General features: G+C 41.9%; 1 protein-coding gene across 1 annotated transcript; it reads left to right on the plus strand.

Moving 5' to 3' along the window:
* Positions 1-453: 453 nt before the first annotated feature.
* Positions 454-18,224, plus strand: cers3a (ceramide synthase 3a). The gene is made up of 11 exons (XM_071908904.2): positions 454-643; positions 6,439-6,621; positions 7,454-7,571; positions 8,337-8,455; positions 8,572-8,629; positions 9,937-9,987; positions 11,392-11,484; positions 12,408-12,536; positions 13,501-13,607; positions 14,524-14,677; positions 16,171-18,224. The coding sequence occupies exons 2-11, from the start codon at positions 6,449-6,451 to the stop codon at positions 16,354-16,356; spliced, it is 1,188 nt and encodes a 395-aa protein (XP_071765005.1). The 5' UTR covers positions 454-643; positions 6,439-6,448; the 3' UTR covers positions 16,357-18,224.
* Positions 18,225-21,966: the final 3,742 nt, after the last annotated feature.

Consider the following 21,966-nt stretch of genomic DNA (forward strand, 5'->3'; position numbering starts at 1 on the left):
TGGAAATTGGGGTTTTTAAGGGGGAAAACAATAGTGCTTTTCTGAAAATATAATTGATTTTTGTTGACATTGCTGGCGGTTAGACTGGAGGTCACAGTTTACTCACCTTTATATTTACCATTTACATCACTGCCTACGCACATACTGTATGCCTATTGACTTTTTTTTCTCCCTGCAAAAGCCTATCAAACTCCTTCCACTTCCATTTCTGTCTCGCCACACCTCTCGCCTATCCATTGTAGTTCTACTTGAAAGTTTGTTTTGTGGGAGAATCTTTTGTACGTTATCAGGAACACAATGCAAACAAGGTTATTAGGATCCCTTGAGGGCAGGGAGAAAAAAAGTGTGTGTGTGTGTGTGTGTGTGTGTGTGTGTGTGTGTGTTGTGGCAATCCGCTAGCCTACCTCTATGCCTACTACCTGGAGGGGGGAAAACAACCCTCCCAGGTAATTGTGGCTGAGCTGGGTGTGACCCTAAAGAATGTCAAACAAAGAGAGAGTGGCTGCCTGCCTGCTGTGGAGGGGAATAGAGGATTTTGCCATTTGTGTTAATTTCCCACAGCAAACACAGGATCAGCAGTCACCCAGTTGTGGACAGACCAGCCCTCACCTGCTCTCTCCGCTACAGCACTGACTGTGGAAAGGTAAGCCCGTGTTTTCCTATGACCTTGGAACTTGTTCGGTGAAATCTACCCCTCTGCTTGTTTTCCCTTCGGATCTGAGTGACAAATCCCAGTTTTCTGGTACCTATTCCGGCGCAAATCTATTTACCAATGGTGTGGATAAGTGTTCAAGGCTGCCTGAAGCCAAAAGGAGGGAGATGTATGAGCCAAGGGAGATCTTACAGTAAGTGAAGTTTGCTCTCGGGCTCTGTGAGCTTTGTCATGGCTGAGTTGGGATGAATAACACCTCTGTTCTCAGAGAAGATCAACGCACTGAGAAAAAAGAGCCTCTAAAGATCCAAGTTGTGTGGTCTGCCTTCCTGGTGAAATCAAAAGGTCTGGGTTAATAAGGTGGTTTTCATCGATTTAAAAAAAAAAAAAAAAAAATCTATCTGGCTTTGTTTCACAGTTTCAAGGACCTCTATTGCTGGGCAACCTTGATGGTGCCGACGGCTATGTAAAGGTATAATTACGATTGTTTTGACTGGGGCCAAATGTTTTTAAATGTCACTTGAACTGCTAACCTCATAAAAGACCTGTCAGAATATGATGATGAAATGTTCAACATTATCTTCAATGATAAATTTTCAGTATTTTTTATTCTTTCCTCCTATATGTTTGTCCTCAGAGGTCAGAACAGTTCTCTTATATTAAGTCCTTGACAACTGCAAGTTTTTTGGGGGTGATTCTGGCTGGTGAACAATGGGTTTTAATGCGTTACTTATAAGACTTTTATTCTTCATTTGGCCTTTTTCATAGCAACTAATTGATTCCACCTGACACTTATTGTTAAAAATGTGGTCAGATTTAATCCCATCTGAATTCTGCCAAATTTTTGATCATATTTTCCCTTTACTCCTGTGCATATTGATTAAATATATGTTTTTTCCATTCCCCATCCTGCACCTCAAAGCCCAGAAAGAAGTCATTTACACTGCTGCCATACCGACCCACATAGAGAGAAATGTTTGTCACCCTGACGGAGCTGATTAAAAATATGGGCACAGCTACAGTTTATGCTGATGCAGGTGAGGAGGAGAATGTGAGACGCTGAAAGGAGAAGCCAGACAGAGACTTGCCCATACAGTATGCGGGCCCAACATGTTTTGTCATGCGCCTCACTGAGTGAATTCCCAGTGGGTTTCAATAGAAATGCTCATATTGTGGCAGCAAAAAGATGCTGTCTAAGGACTGGTCCATCAGTGCTAAAAAGGCCTTTTCCCTCATGGATGGGACATTGTTTGGAGATTATAATGCCAGGAAAAAGTTATTCCTTATTTAAAAAACAACTATCATGCAGGCAATGTGCCTATAGTTTGGTATGTTGACATCATGCCATAATAATAATAATAATAATAACAATAACAACAGCGACAATACTACTACTACTAATAATAACAATAGTATATACCCTAACAACAACAACAATAGCCACTTCTATTTATAGAGCACTTATCAAAACAATGTTACAAAGTGCCTCACAAAATAAATAAAAATGTAAGTCATGAATAAAATTCAAACATAAAACAAATGTGACCAAAAAAATAACACACAGAATAACAAAACCAACAATCAAACAAAAACAGACCATAGTTCACGTAAAAGCAAGCCTAACAAAGTGTATTTTACAATAATCCAACACATGGGGAAATAAGTGTTGATAATAGATTTTATTGGGTTTGATCCCATCGTCTCTGCTGGAGTTTTCGCGCCCGGCCATGTGTTCCTCTGAGGGGTAAAGAAAATGCTGAGTCGGGCTCTGACGCTGCTGGGGGGGAGGGGGGGGGGGGGGGGGGGGGGGGGGGGTTGCTAAATGTGCTGACACAGGCTTTGACATCAACACGGTCCCTGAGAGGGCAAGGCCCCAACATACACCCGCGTCTCATTTACAACACAGCAAAACATCTAAACGTTACAATGCTGCACATACTGTATATGAAGTTATCAAAATGCATCACCAGGCTGTATGCAATATTTTTCAGCCATGGGACTCACTTGCTGCTCTACTACTACTACCACATCTACTTCCTGTATCCTTGCTGCTTTATGTTATTCTGTCATTTGCCAGCTATAATGAGACTGTATTTGTAGAACAGAGCAGCAACCCCAAACTGGCTTTGGGCTGCCTGCATACGACGGCTCCACTGAAGTTGCATTATTTTTAAAGTAAAAACACTTTTACACTGTTAAAAAACAGCTATCGTTGATGTACCTCGCATTTCTGGGCCCATTTTGTTGTTTGGTGTATTTTTCTTATTCCCACATATATTTCCAGTGCAGCTACAATGGAGCTGGATAGCAGAAAATGTTTCATTTATCTAAAACATCAGCGGCGGTAAATGTCAGGTTCCATTGTAGAAGAGGCAGAGAGACCAATTTCTCTACTGACAGTCACAGGACATGCTTTGAGTAAGGGGAGTTACAGACAAGTGTGACCCACAGCTGAATGGTCACTCTGTCAAGCTATGTATACGCCCATACAGCCACCTTTGACTGAAGTAGAAGCAGACGAGGCAGATTGAGGGAAAGTGTTACACCAAAAAGGTCAATTACAACACTTGATGGCAAAATAACTCCTGGAATGAGCTAAATATCTCAAATCCAGGGGGAATTTTCCTTTCCCTCGTCTGCTTCTCTTCCTCCTTCCTCCTCCGCTCCTCCACTTTGTCGTCATAACGCTGGCACATAATAATGAAAACACATAACAATACATGAAGATGACTCATCAGACCACATTACTGTTTTCCATGGCTCAGGGCTCCGGGTTTCGAGCTCCTGACACTGACAGGTTATGCATGTTTGTCTGTTGGCCTTGGATACAAGAGGTTTCTGAATGGCAGACTGCCACAATTACCAGCTTTGTGAAGCTCAGTACAGGTTTTTGTTGAGACTGTGTCACAAAAGTGTTCAGTTCTGTGTTAATCATCGAGTCTGTGTTTAACAACTATCCTCTTACGTGTCTGTCTATCTCTGTCTTCATATGACTTGTCTGTGTAGCTGCCTTTGTAAAAAAAAATAAAAATAAGTTACTCTTTCATTTTGTCTAGCTGCTGTATATCCCCTAATAGGGCAATAAATAGTGAGTGTCATTGCTGTTTTCCTATTACTGTCACTGTGGGAGAGACAGACTTTAATATCCACCTAGTCTTCAGTACCTTTACCCCCCCCCCCCCCCCCCCCCTTTCCAACTGCCGTCCCGACTCACTGCCTCTATTCAGAGGAGCGTTGGAAGGGAATACTAACAGTCCCATTTGTCCTCTTCTTGTTTTGGATCTTGGGGAATGAGTGGGAGATTGAACAACTTGGCTTTAGATTGGTGCTTGATAGGAGGAGTGAATAGGCTTCTTGTCGGCCTGAGTCAGCCTAGTGCCCCTATAGATGTTATTGACTGTTCCAGCAGGAGTGTTTTACCTCCCAACAGAACACACACACACACACACACACACACCCACACACACACACACACACACACACACACACACACACACACCACAAATTGGCTCCATTATTAACTGTTTTGTACCGTGATGTGTTGCTAGGCTGCGGCCCAGGCTTTCATTGTCAGTTTTTTTTGTGGTGTGTTTCTTTCTCTGTGTCTCTACATCTCCCCTAACATCTCCCCCCACCTCACATCTCTCTCTCTCTCTCTCTCTCTCTCTGTCTCTCTGTGTGTGTGTGTGAGTGTGTGTGCGGGCCGTTAAACTAGGCGTGGAAGCGATCTTGAGAAACGGGGAGGGATCGCTGGGTCAATATTTGTTTTGGAAATACAGAACGTCATGTGCACTTAACTGGAGCGTCTCTGACTGTATCCTGCAGCCTGCTGGAATGCATCTCCTCTGCAGCTTCTAGGGTCCAACTCTCTGTCACTGAAAATAACTAATTAACCCCATTGGATGCGCTCAATAGTAATTCCTCAATGCAATCTTATAATCATTTGTGATCAATTGCAGGATATTTATGTATGGAAGGTTAATGTGGCTGCGTGAAGTACGCACGGAGGATTTGGGGCGTGCCTTTGCTTGCACACTGGTTTAATGGAAACCTTGGCTTCTTCTTCTTCCCATTGGGAAAGGATGGGAAGGATAGGAATCTCATGGAAAATTAGACCATGGCCTTTCCTCCTGTCCATATCTTTGTGCTAAAGCATTGCCTGTAAAATTGTATTATGCAAGATTTTTATGTAAGAATCCATCCATTTTATCAGCCTAAATCACAAAGTAGGGCTGCAATAGAGAAGAGTGTCCTGTCCCCACTAATTGATTAACTGCTGTAGATTCCTCCTATTTGCCTAAATTGTTGGGTATAGTCAAAGGCGGGAAATCTTCTCCACACAGGAAGTGACAAATCAAAAATGGGAAATGTATGTTTCTCATCTGTTTAGTATCCTTTAGTGTGAAGCATCACAGACCAGCTGGGTTGGTAAACATGAGCATGCTGAGCAAGGTATACTGACATCACAATACATCATTTCTTCAAGTGTAGGTATTCGTTAAACAGTTACCTCTCACTGCCATTTGGGGCTGCCAATGTGTCAACACTGCATTGGAAATTGCAACTTTAAATATCATGCACTTAGAATTAAATTTTGCACACACAAAGATTGAATTTACACAATGTGCTTGAGGCACTGATTGTAGAAAACATATTTTTTTATGTCCAAAATAAATGGTATATCAAAAGATGAGGGTCTTAACGACAACTGCTTTCTACTCATTGACGAGCGCTCTTCTATTGCATTGCTCATCACACACCAATTGAATGCTCATGGAATGTTGTCTTTTCCTATTTCTATAAATCTGTTCTTGCACATTTGGCGTCCTGTTTGTCACAAGTACAGTCAATGGTACTGATGATATTTGAAAGCAACACAATGGGATTTGTCCTTGATCTGGCCAATGCACATACAGTATATATATAGAACCGCCCCAGGCGGTGAGATACAGTGCCAGAGATACTGCTAAAACATCCTTGGACACCCTGTCCGGCTGGTGCAGAACACCTATAGAATGGAAAAGATGCATGTTAGTAACATGGGGGAGGAATGTTGGCTGTATGATCTGGCTCTGCAAATCAATCTCCACAGGTCGAAAACATTATCCATACAGAAATACTGGATGTACTGGGCTTCTGTGAAACTCAGCCCATTTAAATGATTTGTTGACACCCTCTATACATGCTGGTGATGCGCCCTCCTTTATGATCCCTTCAAAACCTGACTAGATGAATGACACGTCTAGCTTAGTTGTGAAGAGTTGTCAGATTGATTTAAATGCCATATGCTATACCATACCATACTATACCATATCCTATTTGATGTCTTTTGCATGTATTAGTATGAAGATTTCTTGTTTTATATCATGAAACTGATGGAACTGAATCTGTGTATCATAATGTGAAGGTGGGCACGCCTTGATTTACATATCTTCACCTCAATGTTTCTTCTGGAAGCCTTGTATCCCCGCAGTAACTCCAGGGTTGGAATCTGTGGAGCATTAAAACTTAAAACCAAAACCATTCAGCAAGACACTTAGGTCAAGGTCTGGATTGGGCCCAGGTTGAACACTGTATGGAGCTTCATGATGGACTTGAACCTCAATTTGATGGACGACTCCTCGCGGATCAGTTCTTTACCCCCTTGTTTCAAGAAAAGTTGTCGTAAATTGTCGGGCCCTATATGAACACAAGTCTAATCCTGATCCTTGGACACGTAGGCTAAAGAGAGTGCTGCGTGGCTACAGGAACTTACCCATCCTTGTGTACCCTGTTGCCTCTGTTAGGGCGGAAGGGATGTTTGACACGGTGTACGAGTGGTTCTGGTGGGACCGAATCTGGCTGCCGGTCAACCTGACGTGGGCGGACCTGGAGGACAGGGAGGGATGGGTCTACGCCAAAGCCTCACACCTCTACGTCACCGGCCCCTACGCTGTAGCCTTCTTACTCATCAGATATCTGTTTGAAAGGTGAGATCCTCATGCCGCACACCTACTCTTCCACATGGTTACTCTGCAGCTCCATTATTCTCTGTTAAAGCATTGGACAGTACATTACAGATATTATGATGCACTTTGCTAACACTGCCAAGGGAAATTAGTTTCATAGTTCAGTGATTTCTAAGCTCAGTTACCCAGTTTCTCTACTGAAGCGAGAGTTTTAAGGAATGCACTGACATGTCAGTAATGTCTATTAGGGTTCGACCGATATGGGTTTTTGAAGGCCGATACTGATATTTTTGGAACGAAGCTGCTGATAGCCCACACTCAATATCTTCAAATTTGCCCATTTTCATGCCAAAAAATTCTCAAAAATTACAATTATTCAGTGTTTCCCCCAGAATTTAAATCTTGTCACGATGGAAAAGCCTCTGAAACAGCATTTAGACCATCATGGGACACTAAAACCCAGGATGCTACTACTACTACTACTAATAAAACATATTCATGAATACTTGTGTGGAATCCGATCAAAAGGTCGCAATAGAGTAATTTCAGGTTAAATATAAACAACCAGTGTAATATTGATACAAAAAAATGTTATTATATGTATCTATTTATTATTTATAAGTAATTTATAAATAAATATGTAATCAAATAAAACTGCATCATATCCATCATATCGAGGTGGACGACGCTGAGTGGACCTGTATTGGTCTAACAGTAGTATCTATGTCCTTTCCTTACTTGACTGCTGCTGTTGTTGGAAGCCTTCCTCTACCTTGCTAGAGGGAAGTAGCTATCTAGTTACAATTTAACCTTTATGTGTGTGTTTGCTCCTATCCATTATGCTCTGTCCTAGGTTGATAGCGACGCCTCTTGCAGCCTCTGCTGGGATCAAGGAGAAAGTCCACCTGAAAGTAGCGGACAACCCCATCCTGGAACTGTACTACGTATCTCACTCTAGAAATCCTGGTCAGGTAAACAAATCTTCTCTCAAACCCTTCAGTGCTGATACTTATATTTTTTGGACTGAAGCCACTGATAGCTGATATTTTGTGCCGATATTCAGTATCTTTATGTATAAATTTGACTATTCTCATGCCAAAATCTTCAGTGTTCAGTAAGTATTCAGTGTTTCCCCTATAATTTTATTTTTGTCTGGGTGGAAAAAACCTCTGGAACAACATTTAGACCATGAGACACTAAACCCAGGATAATAATAATAGTAGTGATCAATTATATAATCAATTTGTAATCAAACAAACTGCACCATATCCATCATATCAGAGGTGGACGACACTGACTGACTGATATCTGATTTTCAATAAAAGAACAATATTGGCCCATAAATCGGTCTAACCCTGTTACGTTCTTCTTTCTCTGAGCTTACGCCAACTGACATTCCTACCTGTGATACAGACCACCGACCACTGTTGGTGTCTACACACATTACACACATATTACTAATCCCTCCTTGTGTGTGTGTGTGTGTGTGTGTGTGTGTGTGTGTGTGTGTGCGTGCGTGCGTGCGTGCGTGCGTGCGTGTGTGTGTGTGTGTGTCTGCCCCCCTGCTGTGTGTTTCTTCAGAGGGGTCCAGACTTTTGATGTTTCTATCTATCTAGTCCACAACATCTAAGACATCGTATATAGAACTAAATAACTATATTTCTCTGAGGATCACAGCATTTGTGTGTGTGTGTGTGTGTGTGTGTGTGTGTGTGTGTGTGTTCACTCCTATCCAGGCAGACATTGATGGGCTGTCTAAGAAAAGCAGTTGGTCGGTGAGGCAAGTTGAGCGCTGGTTCAGGCGAAGACGCAACCAGGACCGTCCTGGAGTCCTCAAGAAGTTCAGAGAGGCCAGGTCAAAACTCTGTGTGTGTGTGCGCGTGTGTGTGTGTGTGTGTGTGTGTGTATACTGATAATACTGCATTACTTCCAATAACCACAGTCCATGTGTCTCCCCTCTGGTTCCTACAGCTGGAGGTTTGCCTTCTATCTGTTGGCATTCATCGGAGGAATAGTAGCGCTTTATGACGTGAGTAGCCTATATGTTCGTAACATGAGTCCATCAGTGACTGGGTGCTCATCCTCAAACACAACATCTTCCTATTAAGCTCTGTGGCATGACAGCAACTCCCAAGAAGACACCACAAGTGCTGTTTTTCATTTTTAATGCAAGCTTTTATGTTGGACGCAATAAAAGAGCAGCATGTAGTCAAGAACAAAACAACAGCAGCAGCCCGTAGGGAGTTGCTCTCATCCTAACTGAGATTTTTAATGTGAATATATTAGTGTTGTTTTTGCTCATAGTGTTTGAATAAATGCCATTTTGTATAGCTACTCTGTCCAAAATGAGTTTGATTAGAAGTGTGACTACAAAAAGAGATGTTGTTGCCAGACATGCAAACAGCTGAAGCATAAAGGGTGGAAGTAGACTTTCATTTATGCATTACTGTAACTGAGTAGCTTTTTTGTGTAGCCTACTTGTGTACTTGTTGAGGTTGGTGAAGTCTGTAATTTTACTTTTACTATAGTATGTAGAGGACACATTAAATTAACTGTGACATTAAATGCTCCACTTTATCCATGATAGTAGCTTAGTTAACATCCAGCTACAGTAGGCTATAATTGGTTTGTGTTAGCCTGGTTGTTGCTAGCTAGTTTGCTAGCCTTGCTAGCTAGTTGGAAGCTAGTAGCAAAAGAAACGTGACATAGTAATGTTATTGAATAATTGGGATGGACATTTTCAGTTATTTTGAAACACAGATTGAGTAATGAAGTTAATTTTTTCTTATTTTAAGAATGCTCAGCATAGTCTTTAACAATATCTCATTGAACTCTCTGTCCTTGTTTTTTTATTGCCTGAGCAAAAGCATAATGTAGGCTATTTTATTTTATGTAACTCAGTACCTCTTACTCTTACAGCTACATTTCAAATTTCTTAACTAACACTATGTCATTTCTGTTAGGATATTTTGGTACTCCACCATTGGGCATTTCTCTCTCGCAAAGTGCAGCAACATGTAATTGGCTTACAATAAGTAGGCTACAGCTGGGAATACATGCACACACACACACACACACACACACACACACACACACACACATGCACACAGACATACAAGCAAGAGGCCTGGGAAAGGCAGCAGACTGAGAAGACACTCATTTTGGCTGAAATAGAGCATTACTCTTGAGTCATTCTGCTGCGGAGCGAGACAATGAACAATGAGTACAGGACAGGAAAATGGAAAACCAGAACAACAAGCGATGTCTGAAGCGCTCTGCTGTATTTTCAAATAAAGTGTAATAATGAAATGCGGTTTTGTCCCTATGGTTTTGCAGAAAGAATGGTTTTATGACACTCGGGAAGTATGGACGGGTTTTCCAAAGCAGGTAATAGTGTGTGTTGTGTGTTTTTAAAATTTATGAGTTTGAATTTGAATTAGCAGTAATACTAATACGTCAGGAAATTACATTCAGTATCATGTCATTAAAGGAATAAACTAAGTTTTTGGGAGATTGTCCCAATGCTCCATGCTAACACTTTAGCATACACTATGTTGAGTGATACAGGCCACTAGCATTATCTCAGTGGTAAGAAAATGAGAACTTACAGCAGGTACAAAGCTAAATGATAAGTAATATTAAATGATATGCGTCTAAGTCAGTTTTGTGTAGGAGATTAGTCAGATTTACACAAAATATGATAAAAAAAATAACATTCGGTTTTGAACTACCAGGGACTATTTTCCCTGTTAACGAAGTGATGGCCGAAGACACTGCGCAGCGGATGAATACGTGCTTGTTCACCTGAAAATAAACCTGGCAACATCAGCTATATTGAGTTAATAATAATTTCTTTTTAAAATGTATGACAGGCCATATAACAAAAAAACACCAACAAATTTGTATTAATTGAATGGTCAGTCCTACCAACATGGTGTATTCTAAAGTGTTAGCATGGAGCACTGGAGCCAACAATCTACCTGGGACACATGGATGATTTTAGTGTCTATGTCCTCATCTTTTTATGGCTAAGCTGACCAACGGGACAATCTCCCCAAAACTCGGTGTATTAGTTTTACTATGCAGTTGCCCCATAAAATATTCAAGCCTCTACATTTTTTGTGCAATGTGTTTATTATATCATGCTCTGATTATTCAACTATCATGCACAATGTACTTATAATGTCTTGAGCACCACTTAAAGTCAAGTGTTACTAAATAACCCTAACAGGACTCTTTTCGTGTAAATGTCCAGTTTTATAGCCTTTCTGGTCCATAAAACGCTGATAATTCTCACCTTGGGTCCAAATGAAACAACACTCAGGTCCTTATTTAGCAATGGTGCTGTGTTGTAGTTGTTTTTACGAGGGGGGGAATGCGCATCTGGCTTGGATCCTGGCTGTGGTCCTTACTATGTAAAATGGACCCTCATCATAAAAACTATGATGTCAGGCAGCCTGGCACACTGCGGCGGTAGGATTATGTATGATCCCAGACCTACATTATCAAACAGTGCTTGCCTTTGGAGGATGGAGCTGAATGGGAGATGCTGGTTTAGAGTTGCACAATAGAGTCATATAGAGTTCCTTCCTCCCAGCTAGAGGGCTTCAGACAAAGAGCATAGGCCTTAAGGGACAAATCTTTGTTTACAGGCTTTTTCTGTGTGACTGAGATTCACTGTAGGTTCATGTTACATACCATCCTCCCCTCCCCATCTCTCTCTCTCTCTCTCTCTCTCTCTCTCTCTCTCTCTCTCTCTCTCTCTCTCTCTCTCTCTCTCTGTCTCTCTAGTCCATGCTGGAGTCTCAGTACTGGTATTATATCTTGGAGATGAGCTTCTATGAGTCTCTTCTCTTCAGTGTTGCCTTTGATGTGAAGAGGAAGGTGAGTAGTGGCTGTTAGAGGCCCAGCACTGTTCAACTTGGCTCAGTCTCTGCACTCCTGATGTGTAATCCCCCACTTGCTGTTCTAGTTATATTTCTAAGCCTCTTAGTTTCTCTTATTCTCATATTAGGGGCCCGGTTTGAGTTTTATTTGGCCATATATATGTTCATATAGATTCATGAAGTGTTTGACTTGAACTTGGAAAAGAAGCATTTCTCAATGTTCACAACTCATTGTAGTGCAGAAAATGTAAGAGGTCAGCTGTAGTTCAAATCTTGCAAATGACACAAATGCAAACAAACTTTTCACAGCCTCAGAAAACAAGCTCATTAAATACAGTAACATTTTAACCCTCATGTAATGCCAGCCCTTGTATCAAGGCCCAGTCAAATCAGTTTGAGAGTAAAAATGTCATCAATCAAATTAATCCAAACGAAAACAAAGCCAGTAACGGGGTGACGGTATGTCCACTAGGGGCGACACACTGCCATCATGGATTGGAGCTTTAAAAACATGTTACCTTGCCACAATTAAAAAGCTCTGCTTCATGGTCAGCATGTCAAAACATTTTCCATTCACAATGGGGCCTCTGAGAAAGGACACGCTTGCTTACTTTTCATGCCAAAAAAATACAAAAAACTCACAGCATTTAGACCATCATGGGACACTGAAACTCTCCAGACTCCAGCCAGACTAATGGAACTGTTTTAGCTGGGTTAGCAGCTCCTTAAGGCAGGGTGAGGCAGGTTTCATGTCAGGTTTTACAGACTGACACCCTGAAGCTGATAATAAAACATATTTACTAGTTGTAATCAGGGAGGAACCTCCATCATATCAGAGGTGAAAGGTTTTTAATACAAGGCTAATAATAGGCCCCATTACACAGCATGCAAACTAATCTTTTTATTTCCCTCCTCCTTCAGGACTTTAAGGAACAAATCATTCACCACTTGGCCACCCTGGTCCTCCTGGCGTTCTCCTGGTGCGTCAACTACATCCGCATTGGAACGCTGGTCATGCTCGTCCACGATGCCTCTGATGTTTTACTGGAGGTCAGTCAGGGCCACACTGGGGCTTAAACTGTAAACTGGCTTACACTTAAAGAATAAGTTTGGCAATTTTGGACCTATATATAATATGTCTCTTACATCCCTGTAGTACTTGGACCCACAGAGAATATTGATTCCAGAGTCAACTGTCGGGTTGAAACAGGGGAGTTGAGAGGAAACATGACACAGTTCCTCCATTACGCACACTTTCACTAATCAGGAAATCACAGAACTATTTTTCTCTGCTGCAGCACAGACTGCTGTGGGGTGAAAGTGTGTTACTGGTGGAGTGATCTAGTGATCTAGTTTTGGACGGTCAGGTCAGATTGCAAACAGTAGAGTTTGGTAGAAGACCATCCACTGAATGGAACTGTTTGACAAACCCTATTTGGACTCATTGTTAGCAGCAACAGGCAACAGAGCTCGCTGTTTAAACCAACGGCTGACTCTGGAGCCAATATTGTCTGTGGGTCCAAGTACTGCAGGTATGTAAGGGACAAATTATATATTGGTCCAGAACTTATCCTTTAAACTTAAAAAAAGTAAAAAAAAATAGAATAAGATTTAGGAATGAAAGGGAAGAAAGAGTCCTCAGGTCCTTCTTCCAGTCAAACCAATTGTTGGATCCTACGCTTCAAACAGTGGAGTGAAAACGACTGTCCCTGACTTGGTGAATTTAGTGCAGCAGGATCTCGTCTCTGAGGAGCCATCAGGCCTCCATGTATTCCCTTGTCTCTTCCAAACAACTACATTTTCCAACACTGTCTCCCTTAGAAAGCACCTGCTGTTGTCAGTAAAGGCGTAGGTTTTGAGATGATCTAAACGATTCAAAATGGCCAGAGAATACAAAGTGCTTGGAAGTGATTACTGAAAAAAAGGAGATTTATGTAGCCTATTTAATTCAGTAACAGCTTGCTGTATGTTTTTGATTGTGGATAACTAACAACACCATTCCTCTTTCTTTTAGTCTGCCAAGTTATTTAACTATGCCAAATGGGAGAAAACCTGCAATACTCTTTTTGTTGTGTTTGCCATAGTGTTTATGGTAACACGACTCATCATCTTCCCATTTTGGTAAGCTGATAAATGAAGTGTGTGTGTGTGTGCATGTGTGCGTATGCATGTATGTGTATGCATGAGCATGCTGCATGCAGTCTATGTTAGACAATACGTTCTTTGACATGATATAGATAGAATTGTATTTATTTGGACACATAATTCCAAGTCATTTCTCAGGAACTTTTACTGTTTTCCTACTGTTTGCCTGCATTTTGTGTTGCTGATCATATACCAGAATAACACATCACATTTTATTCTTCACATCAGCCGCTTCATTCATATGCAGTCGGCGCTTGGATTATCTACCCAGCTTGACTGAATAGCAGACTGAATAATAGACTGTTTATATGCACAACAAAATCAACTTGAAGTTTCAGTTGCACTGGGCTTGAGTTGTTTATATGAGTTCATCTGGAATAAGAGTAAATTAATCCTACAAACAGATTATTAGGCTGCATGTGCACATAGTCAGTGTCCTGGTCGTCATGGACACCGCTGATACAAATGCTGTTATTTATGCTGTTTTTGAACCTTCTTGGAAATACGATGGCGTCTGTTTTCACTGCCTATACTCAGATGATAGACATGTTTACCTCGGGTTGTTTTCTCCATAGAATCCCTGCTGCTGAGCTGACAGCATTTATTATTCCAGCAGAATAAAACTATTACTGACTGGCTAAATGGTGCCAACCTAACTCTTTGGTTGACTGCATTTACAAGTACAGAATAATACAAACGATATATCAAATTTGATGAATTGTTAGGAACATGACAGTCCAACTACTCTCTCATAATAGTTCTTATGTATTTGAATTGTATACTGATAAAGAACCACTTTTCAAGACTTATGTTCAATGTAATGTCTTTTTCCAGTCATGGCCCAGGAAGTTAGAGATTTTGGCTTATTGTTTCTATGCTGACTGTGTTTCAGGCTGATCCACTGTACCTGGGTCTACCCTGTAGACCACTACCCCCCCTTCTTTGGCTACTACTTCTTCAACGTGATGCTGGTGGTTCTGCTCTTCCTGCACATATTCTGGGCCTACCTCATTCTCCGCATGGTCAGGAAATTTCTCTTTGGCATTGTAAGTCTGTCAGCAGTTGGGGCAATGGTTTTAACTAATTCATATATTCATATATATGTTTTTGTGTGTTACCTGTCCTCTGGCGTCTCATTTTGTCATTGGTTGACCAGCTGGGGGAGTTTTAACACATAAGATCTGAATCTGACTGCTGCCAGCAATACAGCTGAAACTCTCCCAGTTTATGTGAGCTTCACTTAGCTAGGTGGGTGCAGACATTAAAGCAATAGGAGTTTTTGGTAGATTGGCCCATTGGTGTACTTCCCCATTAAGAGATGGTCTAGGGACTTGACAGCAGTAAACCCAGGGCTGAACTCAGTGGAGATGGGTACGTGGTTGGAGGATCAGAAAGGCTTCAGATCTCCTGAATTGATGGACATTTGTTCAACGGGTCGATTAGGCTGTGCAAGTCATTTCACATCTCAGAGGGTTCAAAGATTAGGAATGTAACTATGGCCCATGTAGCAAGCAATAATGCAAAACCTCCCCCATAATGTAAGAATTGGTCAAAATCTAATAAAAGGTCCCTCTGCAAGAGTCAAAAACAAAAGCTGTTAATGTAATAAATTGGCAGATAATGTAATAACATCACATGACACTGATATGATACTAATACGATCATTTTTTATTCCTGATGTCATACATTATTACATTAACTGGCGATTGTTGTATTTTACGGTGACTACCTTTTGTTAAATTAGCACAATATCAGTCTGAAGATGTTATTACAATATCTGACATTCTGTTACAATGACAGGTTCTATTCCACTCTTGGCTCATGTAGAGGGACATTTTACTAGATTTTGACCAATTATTACACTGTCAGTTGCTACGGCCCATAACAGTGCTGATAATGAATCCGAGCCTCGTTTGTCTTCAGTTACGGCCCGCAGGTGTTCACATTTTAACAGCGCTGGTGTTGAAACCTCTCTTGCCCTTGCCAGCATGTTTGAGTGTCTCGTCTAAACGCCACCGATCGTTGCTGCTTTGTTCTCACTCTACTTGCGTCCATCTGTGTACAGGCTGGGCTGGCCTGTGTACTGCTCTGTTAGAAACAGCTTGCCTGGCTGCCAGACGCTATTACTGCACCACACACACACACACACACACACACACAAAACAGATTGTTGCTATGGGCACCTAATTATTTTTGACTTAACGCTAAGAAATATATTTATGACAGACCGACGCATTCGAGAGCAGCTTGATTTAGGAGAGGAGTAAACATTATTATGGAGAGTTCAAGTTCTCACTGGTTTTGATTGACAAAGTCCCAAAATCCTGCTCATTGTTTGTTGCTGCAGCTCAGGTTTCAAATATGCTTTCAGGTGGACGTTTTGTTCTCTTTGCCTTCGGCTATTGGCTCCACCAGCCGCCTGCTGCATTGGCTGCACACCTTCGTCTCTTCCTCCTTTCCTTCCCTCGCTTCCTATCTCCTCTTCTCTTCCTCTCCATCTGCTTCTCTCACCCCACCACCCTCCTTTCTCTTGTTATAGTTGACCAGAGATGAGAGAAGCGACAATGAGGAGGAGGAGGAAGACAGCAGCCCGTCAGAGGAGGAAGAAGAACGACAGCACAAGCTTGGCAACGGATTAGGAGCTGGTGAAAAGGAGGGCAAGAACGGCCACTTTGGACGCTTATCTCTGTCGGAAAACATGTGCCAGTCAAAGACGGTGTACTGACTGACTCTCAGTGTGAGCGGTGGAGCCTCAACGCAGAGCACAGGGTGCAGAGAGGTAGAACAACACCAAACACATTTCATCCCACGTGGAAAGAAAAAAATAAGGATAACATTTGATTTATTACTTCAGAAGCTGGAATACGACCTAGCCCAAAAAAAAAAAAAAAAAAGCCCTGCTGTGCTCATCAGGGCTCCGGTGCTTTGAACAATGCGCGCACACAGAGAAAGAGACTGGAAGATGTTCTTGGCTCTTTTTCTTTTACATCCAAAACTCCCCTCAGTGTTGTCGGTGGCAGCGCTTCAGTTGAAGGCCCCGCAGGTCGACAGAGAGCGGCGAACCAAACAAGCAAACAAAACACAAAGCCCAGTGTTTGTTCATCATCACGTCTAATTTGTTCCGTATTGTTTCTGAACCGCAGAGCTAGTGCGCCGCCGAAACATTCCCCCAGCTGCTTCGCCTCAATGTTTCATCCATCAAGGCCTGCTGGCTTTTATATCAACCTTCTGCTGGCTCGCCGGGGTTATTTATGGTCACTGGGAGACGAATGGGATCCAGTATCACCGCGGACTTCTCCAGATGATTGTGGGGGGTGGGGGGGTGGGTCACATCGCTTTGCTCGCCTCCATGCGGAGCAAAAATGTGTAAGAGAGTCTATGTTTGAAGCCGCACTGTCCAGCTGGGCCCTACTGTACCGAATCATGTCCCACCTTACCGTTTAAAGGAAAAAGTCCATGAGAAAACACTTTAACACTGTTCAAAACCGCTATTGGTGATGTACCCTGCATTTCTGGGTTTATTTCCTTGTTGGTGGTGGTGTATTTTTCTTATTCCTGTGGATAACTGGCCAAACGTAGACGACGTGACGTCACATCCAGATATTTCCAGCAGCTACAATGGAGTTTGATAGCAGAAAATGTTTCAGCGAACTAAAACATCATCAGGTTTTGGTGTCAGTCCCTCAGAACCAAAGACCAAGAGCTTCTTTCTAGACTCTCCATTTTGCACCGATGTTCAACAAGAGGAGATACCAATTTCTGAACTGACAGTAGCCCCAATAGACCAGAATGCAATGCAGCCACAGCTTGCACGTTTGCGTCGGTAGCGAGAAATACAACTCCCTCTTTGGCAACTTTTTTGTAATGAACTCTTTTATAACAACAGCGCACCACAGCATTGTTCTCTCTCCACTCTCACTTTCTCGACTGGAGAAACTCACTAGCTATCACTATCACTATCGCTCTCTCCACTTAAACATAAACCGCATAAAGAACCCTCTTTCTGGGGCTTGTTGAAGGGCATTCTGGGAAATGTAGAAAATCACTAACTGAAGTATTAGCAGACAAGGCAGTTTGGGGGAAAGTGTGAACACCAAAAAAGTAAATGACAACACTTTATCACAGAATAACTCAGAGAATAACTCAAGAATATCTAACAGTGTCGGTGTGCCTGAGGGAGGATTTCTCCTTTAATACAACACATACTGTAGATCAGCTGTAATGTGAACAGAGGGCATCTTTTACATTCAAGACAAACCCATTTGGGAATGTTTACTCTTGTCTTAAAGCGTCATTGCTGTGCCAATGAACTGTGAAGTATTTTTGTTCTCCGCAGAATTGGTGAAAACAAAACAAGGAAAACCGGTGATATGATTGTGACGCTCGATGTAATTCCAAAAAAAAACATTATAGTCAACATTTTTTGAAGTGTATTTATTATATTGAAGTATTGCGCGAGGTGGTGAGTGGGTGGATGACATGAATGACAGTCCGTGTCATCACATCAGTCCCTGGGAACCACAGAGAAACATTTCAGCAGCATTTAACTAACACACTGAGGAAAAAGCCTTGAGGCTAAAATGTGTAGCAGCATCAAGGACACTTGACTGAGCTTTAATTGTTATGTAAAATGCATTTGTCCTTCATGTTCTTTTTAGCCTACAGTAAATACAGTCCAATGAAGTGTAGTATGTTGTATGAAGGGTCTTAAATAGGACAAATAGCTTAGAGGATTAGTCTAAAATACAGCACTTTTTCTGTATTTTTTGTGCTACAACAATAAAATGGTGAAAGAAATGAGTGTGTTACAGATTGATTTGATATATAATGGCTGATTACTGACTGTTCTTACTCAGATCTTCTATAGATTCATAGAAATCCATGAGAAAGCATTGCAGTCGTCTGTTAGTGTGGTCCCATTGTCGCCCACTAGATGGAGCCCATCACCATCGTCTCTGTGGAGTCATGAGGCAGGATGAGACTGCTGACTACATCCTCAACACAACAAAGGACATGATGTCTGGCTTGTTTTCAGTGTTATGCTCCCATTATGACTGAGTGGGAGCGTCGCTGTTACCTGTTTGAAGACCAGTCAGATTAATATGGATGGTGCTTAGTGGTGTTTAGCAATTCCAAACCAGGTCATGCTGAAAACCTGCACACACACACACACACACACACACACACACACACACACACAAGCATTTACTCCAAACCCATCCAAGGTTGTTCTCGCCAGTGTGAGCAGGAATGAAAACAAAAAAAGCAAAGGTTGGCCATCGCTTTCTCTCATCTTGTGGAATGTCAAAGTCTGAGAAGTTGCTCAATGCTGGAGGAATTTGCAGATCTGACTGGAATACATATGACTGACTGGTTGACTGACTGACTGACTGACTGACTGGTTGACTGACTGACTGACTGACCGATACCACACAGACAGTTCCTCCCTGCTTGAAGAGACTGGCTGGTGGTTGAGACCATGGTTTGACCAATATGGGGTTTTGAGGGCCTTCAGCTGGGTTGAACTGAATAAACAGGAATCCTCAATGAAGACCTACGTCAGAAAGCGCCCATCAGTGTCAGCGCTTGCTGAAGCGATCGCATTCTCTCATCTGTCACAGAGGAATATTGTCCGCCTTGCCCTGATGAGATAAAACCCGGCATCAGCCATTGAACCAGATCGCCGGCAAAGTCTGAAATTGAGTTCTCAAGACACAACAGGAGGATTGTTGCTTCAAGGTGCGCTGACCAGGTTGGGAGTGTGGTGATTATAAAGTGCAAAGCGGATCACATTGCCATGCTCTATCAGCTCGGAAAATCACTTCCCGCTCTCTGCATAAAGGGCCGTCTGTGGTCAGTCGGGAGCAGAGATTACCCCCCCGAGCGCAGATCTCAGGTCAGACATGAAAGCTCAAATCTGAACAGTGGTTTTTGCGAGGAAAACACACGTCACTGACTACACAGAGATGTCAGGGGTGAGTATTCTGTTATCAGGTGGCTGCTCTGTTGTCCTGAAGAGCCGAGGCCGTCAGGGGGGAAGAGAATCAGAAATCAAAGCATTCAAATAGGATTAATCGCTTGGGCACACATGTATATGGACTGGGGTTAGACCGATATATGAGCTGCCGATACATGAGGCCGATATTGGTCTATTATTAAACATCTGATATCAGTCATGTCGTCCACCTCTGATATGATGGAGGTTCCTCTCTGATCACAGCTAATGTTTCCCAGAGTTTCCCCATTGAACAGATATGGTGGGTCACCCTGCTTTTAAAGAGCTGCTAACGCTAAAAAATGTCAGTCTGGGTTTCAATGGAGACTCTTAGTGTCCCATGATGGTCTAAATGCTGTTTCAGAGGCTTTTCCACCCTGACGAGAATACAGTTCTGGGGGAAACACAGAATACTTGGATTTGTTTTGGCATGAAAATCAAATATCAGCACAAAATATTGGCTATTGGTAGCTTCAAAACAAAAAAAAGTGTTGGTATTGGACTTGATCGAAGTCGGTCGAAGCCTAATATGGACACACACACACACACACACACACACACGCACACACACGCACACACACACCTTTTTAGTTCCCAGACAAGGCCATAACAAGGCACTTTCTCTTCCTTAGCATTCAACCTTCAGAGCCACAACCACTAAAAAGAGCCATATAATGGAATTTCTATTATTCTTAATGGTGGGAGTCATTTGGTGGTTATAGTTCTAGTTGTTTGGGAACACAAACACAGTCTTGTTTAGAGCCACCAAATGCTTAGGGCCAGCTCTGCTAACCTCTGTGCTGTTATTGACTGATTGACTGAGAATTGATCAATACTTCACTTCGCTGTCTATGGGAAGACCTTAACCTGAACTGATTCTAATGAGACAATTTGATCAGATTCCACACAAGTATGTATGAATATAATGATGATAATGATGATTTTCTTGTGTTTCAATGGAGAGTTTTAGTGTCCCATGATCTAAATGCTGTTTCAGAGGCTTTTCCACCCTGACAAGAATAAAATCCCTGAAAAAACACTGAATACATGTATATATATATATATTTTTTTTTTTTTGAATGAATGAATGGTCAAATTTAAAGATATTGAATATTGCCACAAAATATCAGCTATCAGCAGCTTCAATCCAAAAATATCGGTGTCAGTTTCAACCCCAGCACCCCAACACAAATATTTACAAAATAATAACCCTTGGCCCAAGCAGAGGTCGCGGTTATGTCAGCTGCACACACACACACACACACACACACACACACACACACACACACACACACACACACACACACACACACACACACACACACACAGTTGTCTTCTAGTCAACTAGTTGTTTTTGACTGATGCTGCAGAGCTCGGTCCACAGCTGCTGCAGCAGTAGAGTGTCTGCTGCTGCTGTTGATTAAAGCCAGCAGTGTTGATTCCATCCAGATCTGGTGGCACTGTTGCAGCTTGGTTGTTGATCAGAGGGGGAACGGCTGTATCAATGTGCCTTTCACCCCTTTAAAAGTTATGAAGTGACCTGTATGGTTGCATGATCCTGGGTTGATGAAGCTCACTGCGCTGTTAGGTGAGGGAATTCATACAGACTTACTGTATCAAACTGAGTCACATCGCTTGCGGCTAAAGCCTCCGATGTCTAATCTTTTCTCCTCTAATTGAAGCACATTCTCTCCTCATTCCAAATGAGATGCTGTTGGGAGCTTTTAACACAGGCCATTAGTTAAGCAGAGGCTAACATCCATGTATAATTTGTGTTTTGTGTTCTCCACAAGTGTTTTTTTTCACAATGATCCATCCAGGAGAATTAATCAGGGGAACATGTTTCTGGGACTGAAATCAATTGATTCATTTTGAATCAGTTCTGAGCTAGAAGACGCTCTCCTAACCAAGAAATCACCATAAAATCTATGATATTCCAATAGGGACTTATAGTGTGTCTGTGATACTCAATAGTGAGTTTATAGTGACCTTAAAGTACTTTGTGGTATTTTCTTTCAGTCTCCTATGGTATCACTATAATATTGAATATAATATTGATATTTTGATATTATTTGTATAGTATTCTTCTAAAAGTTTTCTTGGTTCATACCAGTTTTGTATATAAAAAATAAACGAATCATCTATGGCAATATTCTCCAGTCAGTATTCATTGCATTAAAGTGACTGACACACACACACACACACCCACACACACACACACACACACACACACACACACACACACACACACAAAACTTAAAAGCCGATTCCCTGCACTTTTTTTTCCTCCACTTGAAACCACGTGTAGGGTTTCACCCCCCGACAGTCACGGACAGCTTC

The sequence above is a fragment of the Centroberyx gerrardi genome, chromosome 1 (assembly GCF_048128805.1).
Source record: "Centroberyx gerrardi isolate f3 chromosome 1, fCenGer3.hap1.cur.20231027, whole genome shotgun sequence".
Lineage (NCBI taxonomy): Eukaryota > Metazoa > Chordata > Actinopteri > Beryciformes > Berycidae > Centroberyx > Centroberyx gerrardi.

Coding starts and splice junctions, on each gene's coding strand:
- cers3a (XM_071908904.2), top strand. CDS start 6,449: ATGTTTGACACGGTGTACGAGTGGTTCTGGTGGGACCGAATCTGGCTG. Junction 8,456..8,571: donor AAGAAGTTCAGAGAGGCCAG/GTCAAAACTCTG, acceptor TGGTTCCTACAG/CTGGAGGTTTGCCTTCTATC. Junction 14,678..16,170: donor GGAAATTTCTCTTTGGCATT/GTAAGTCTGTCA, acceptor CTCTTGTTATAG/TTGACCAGAGATGAGAGAAG.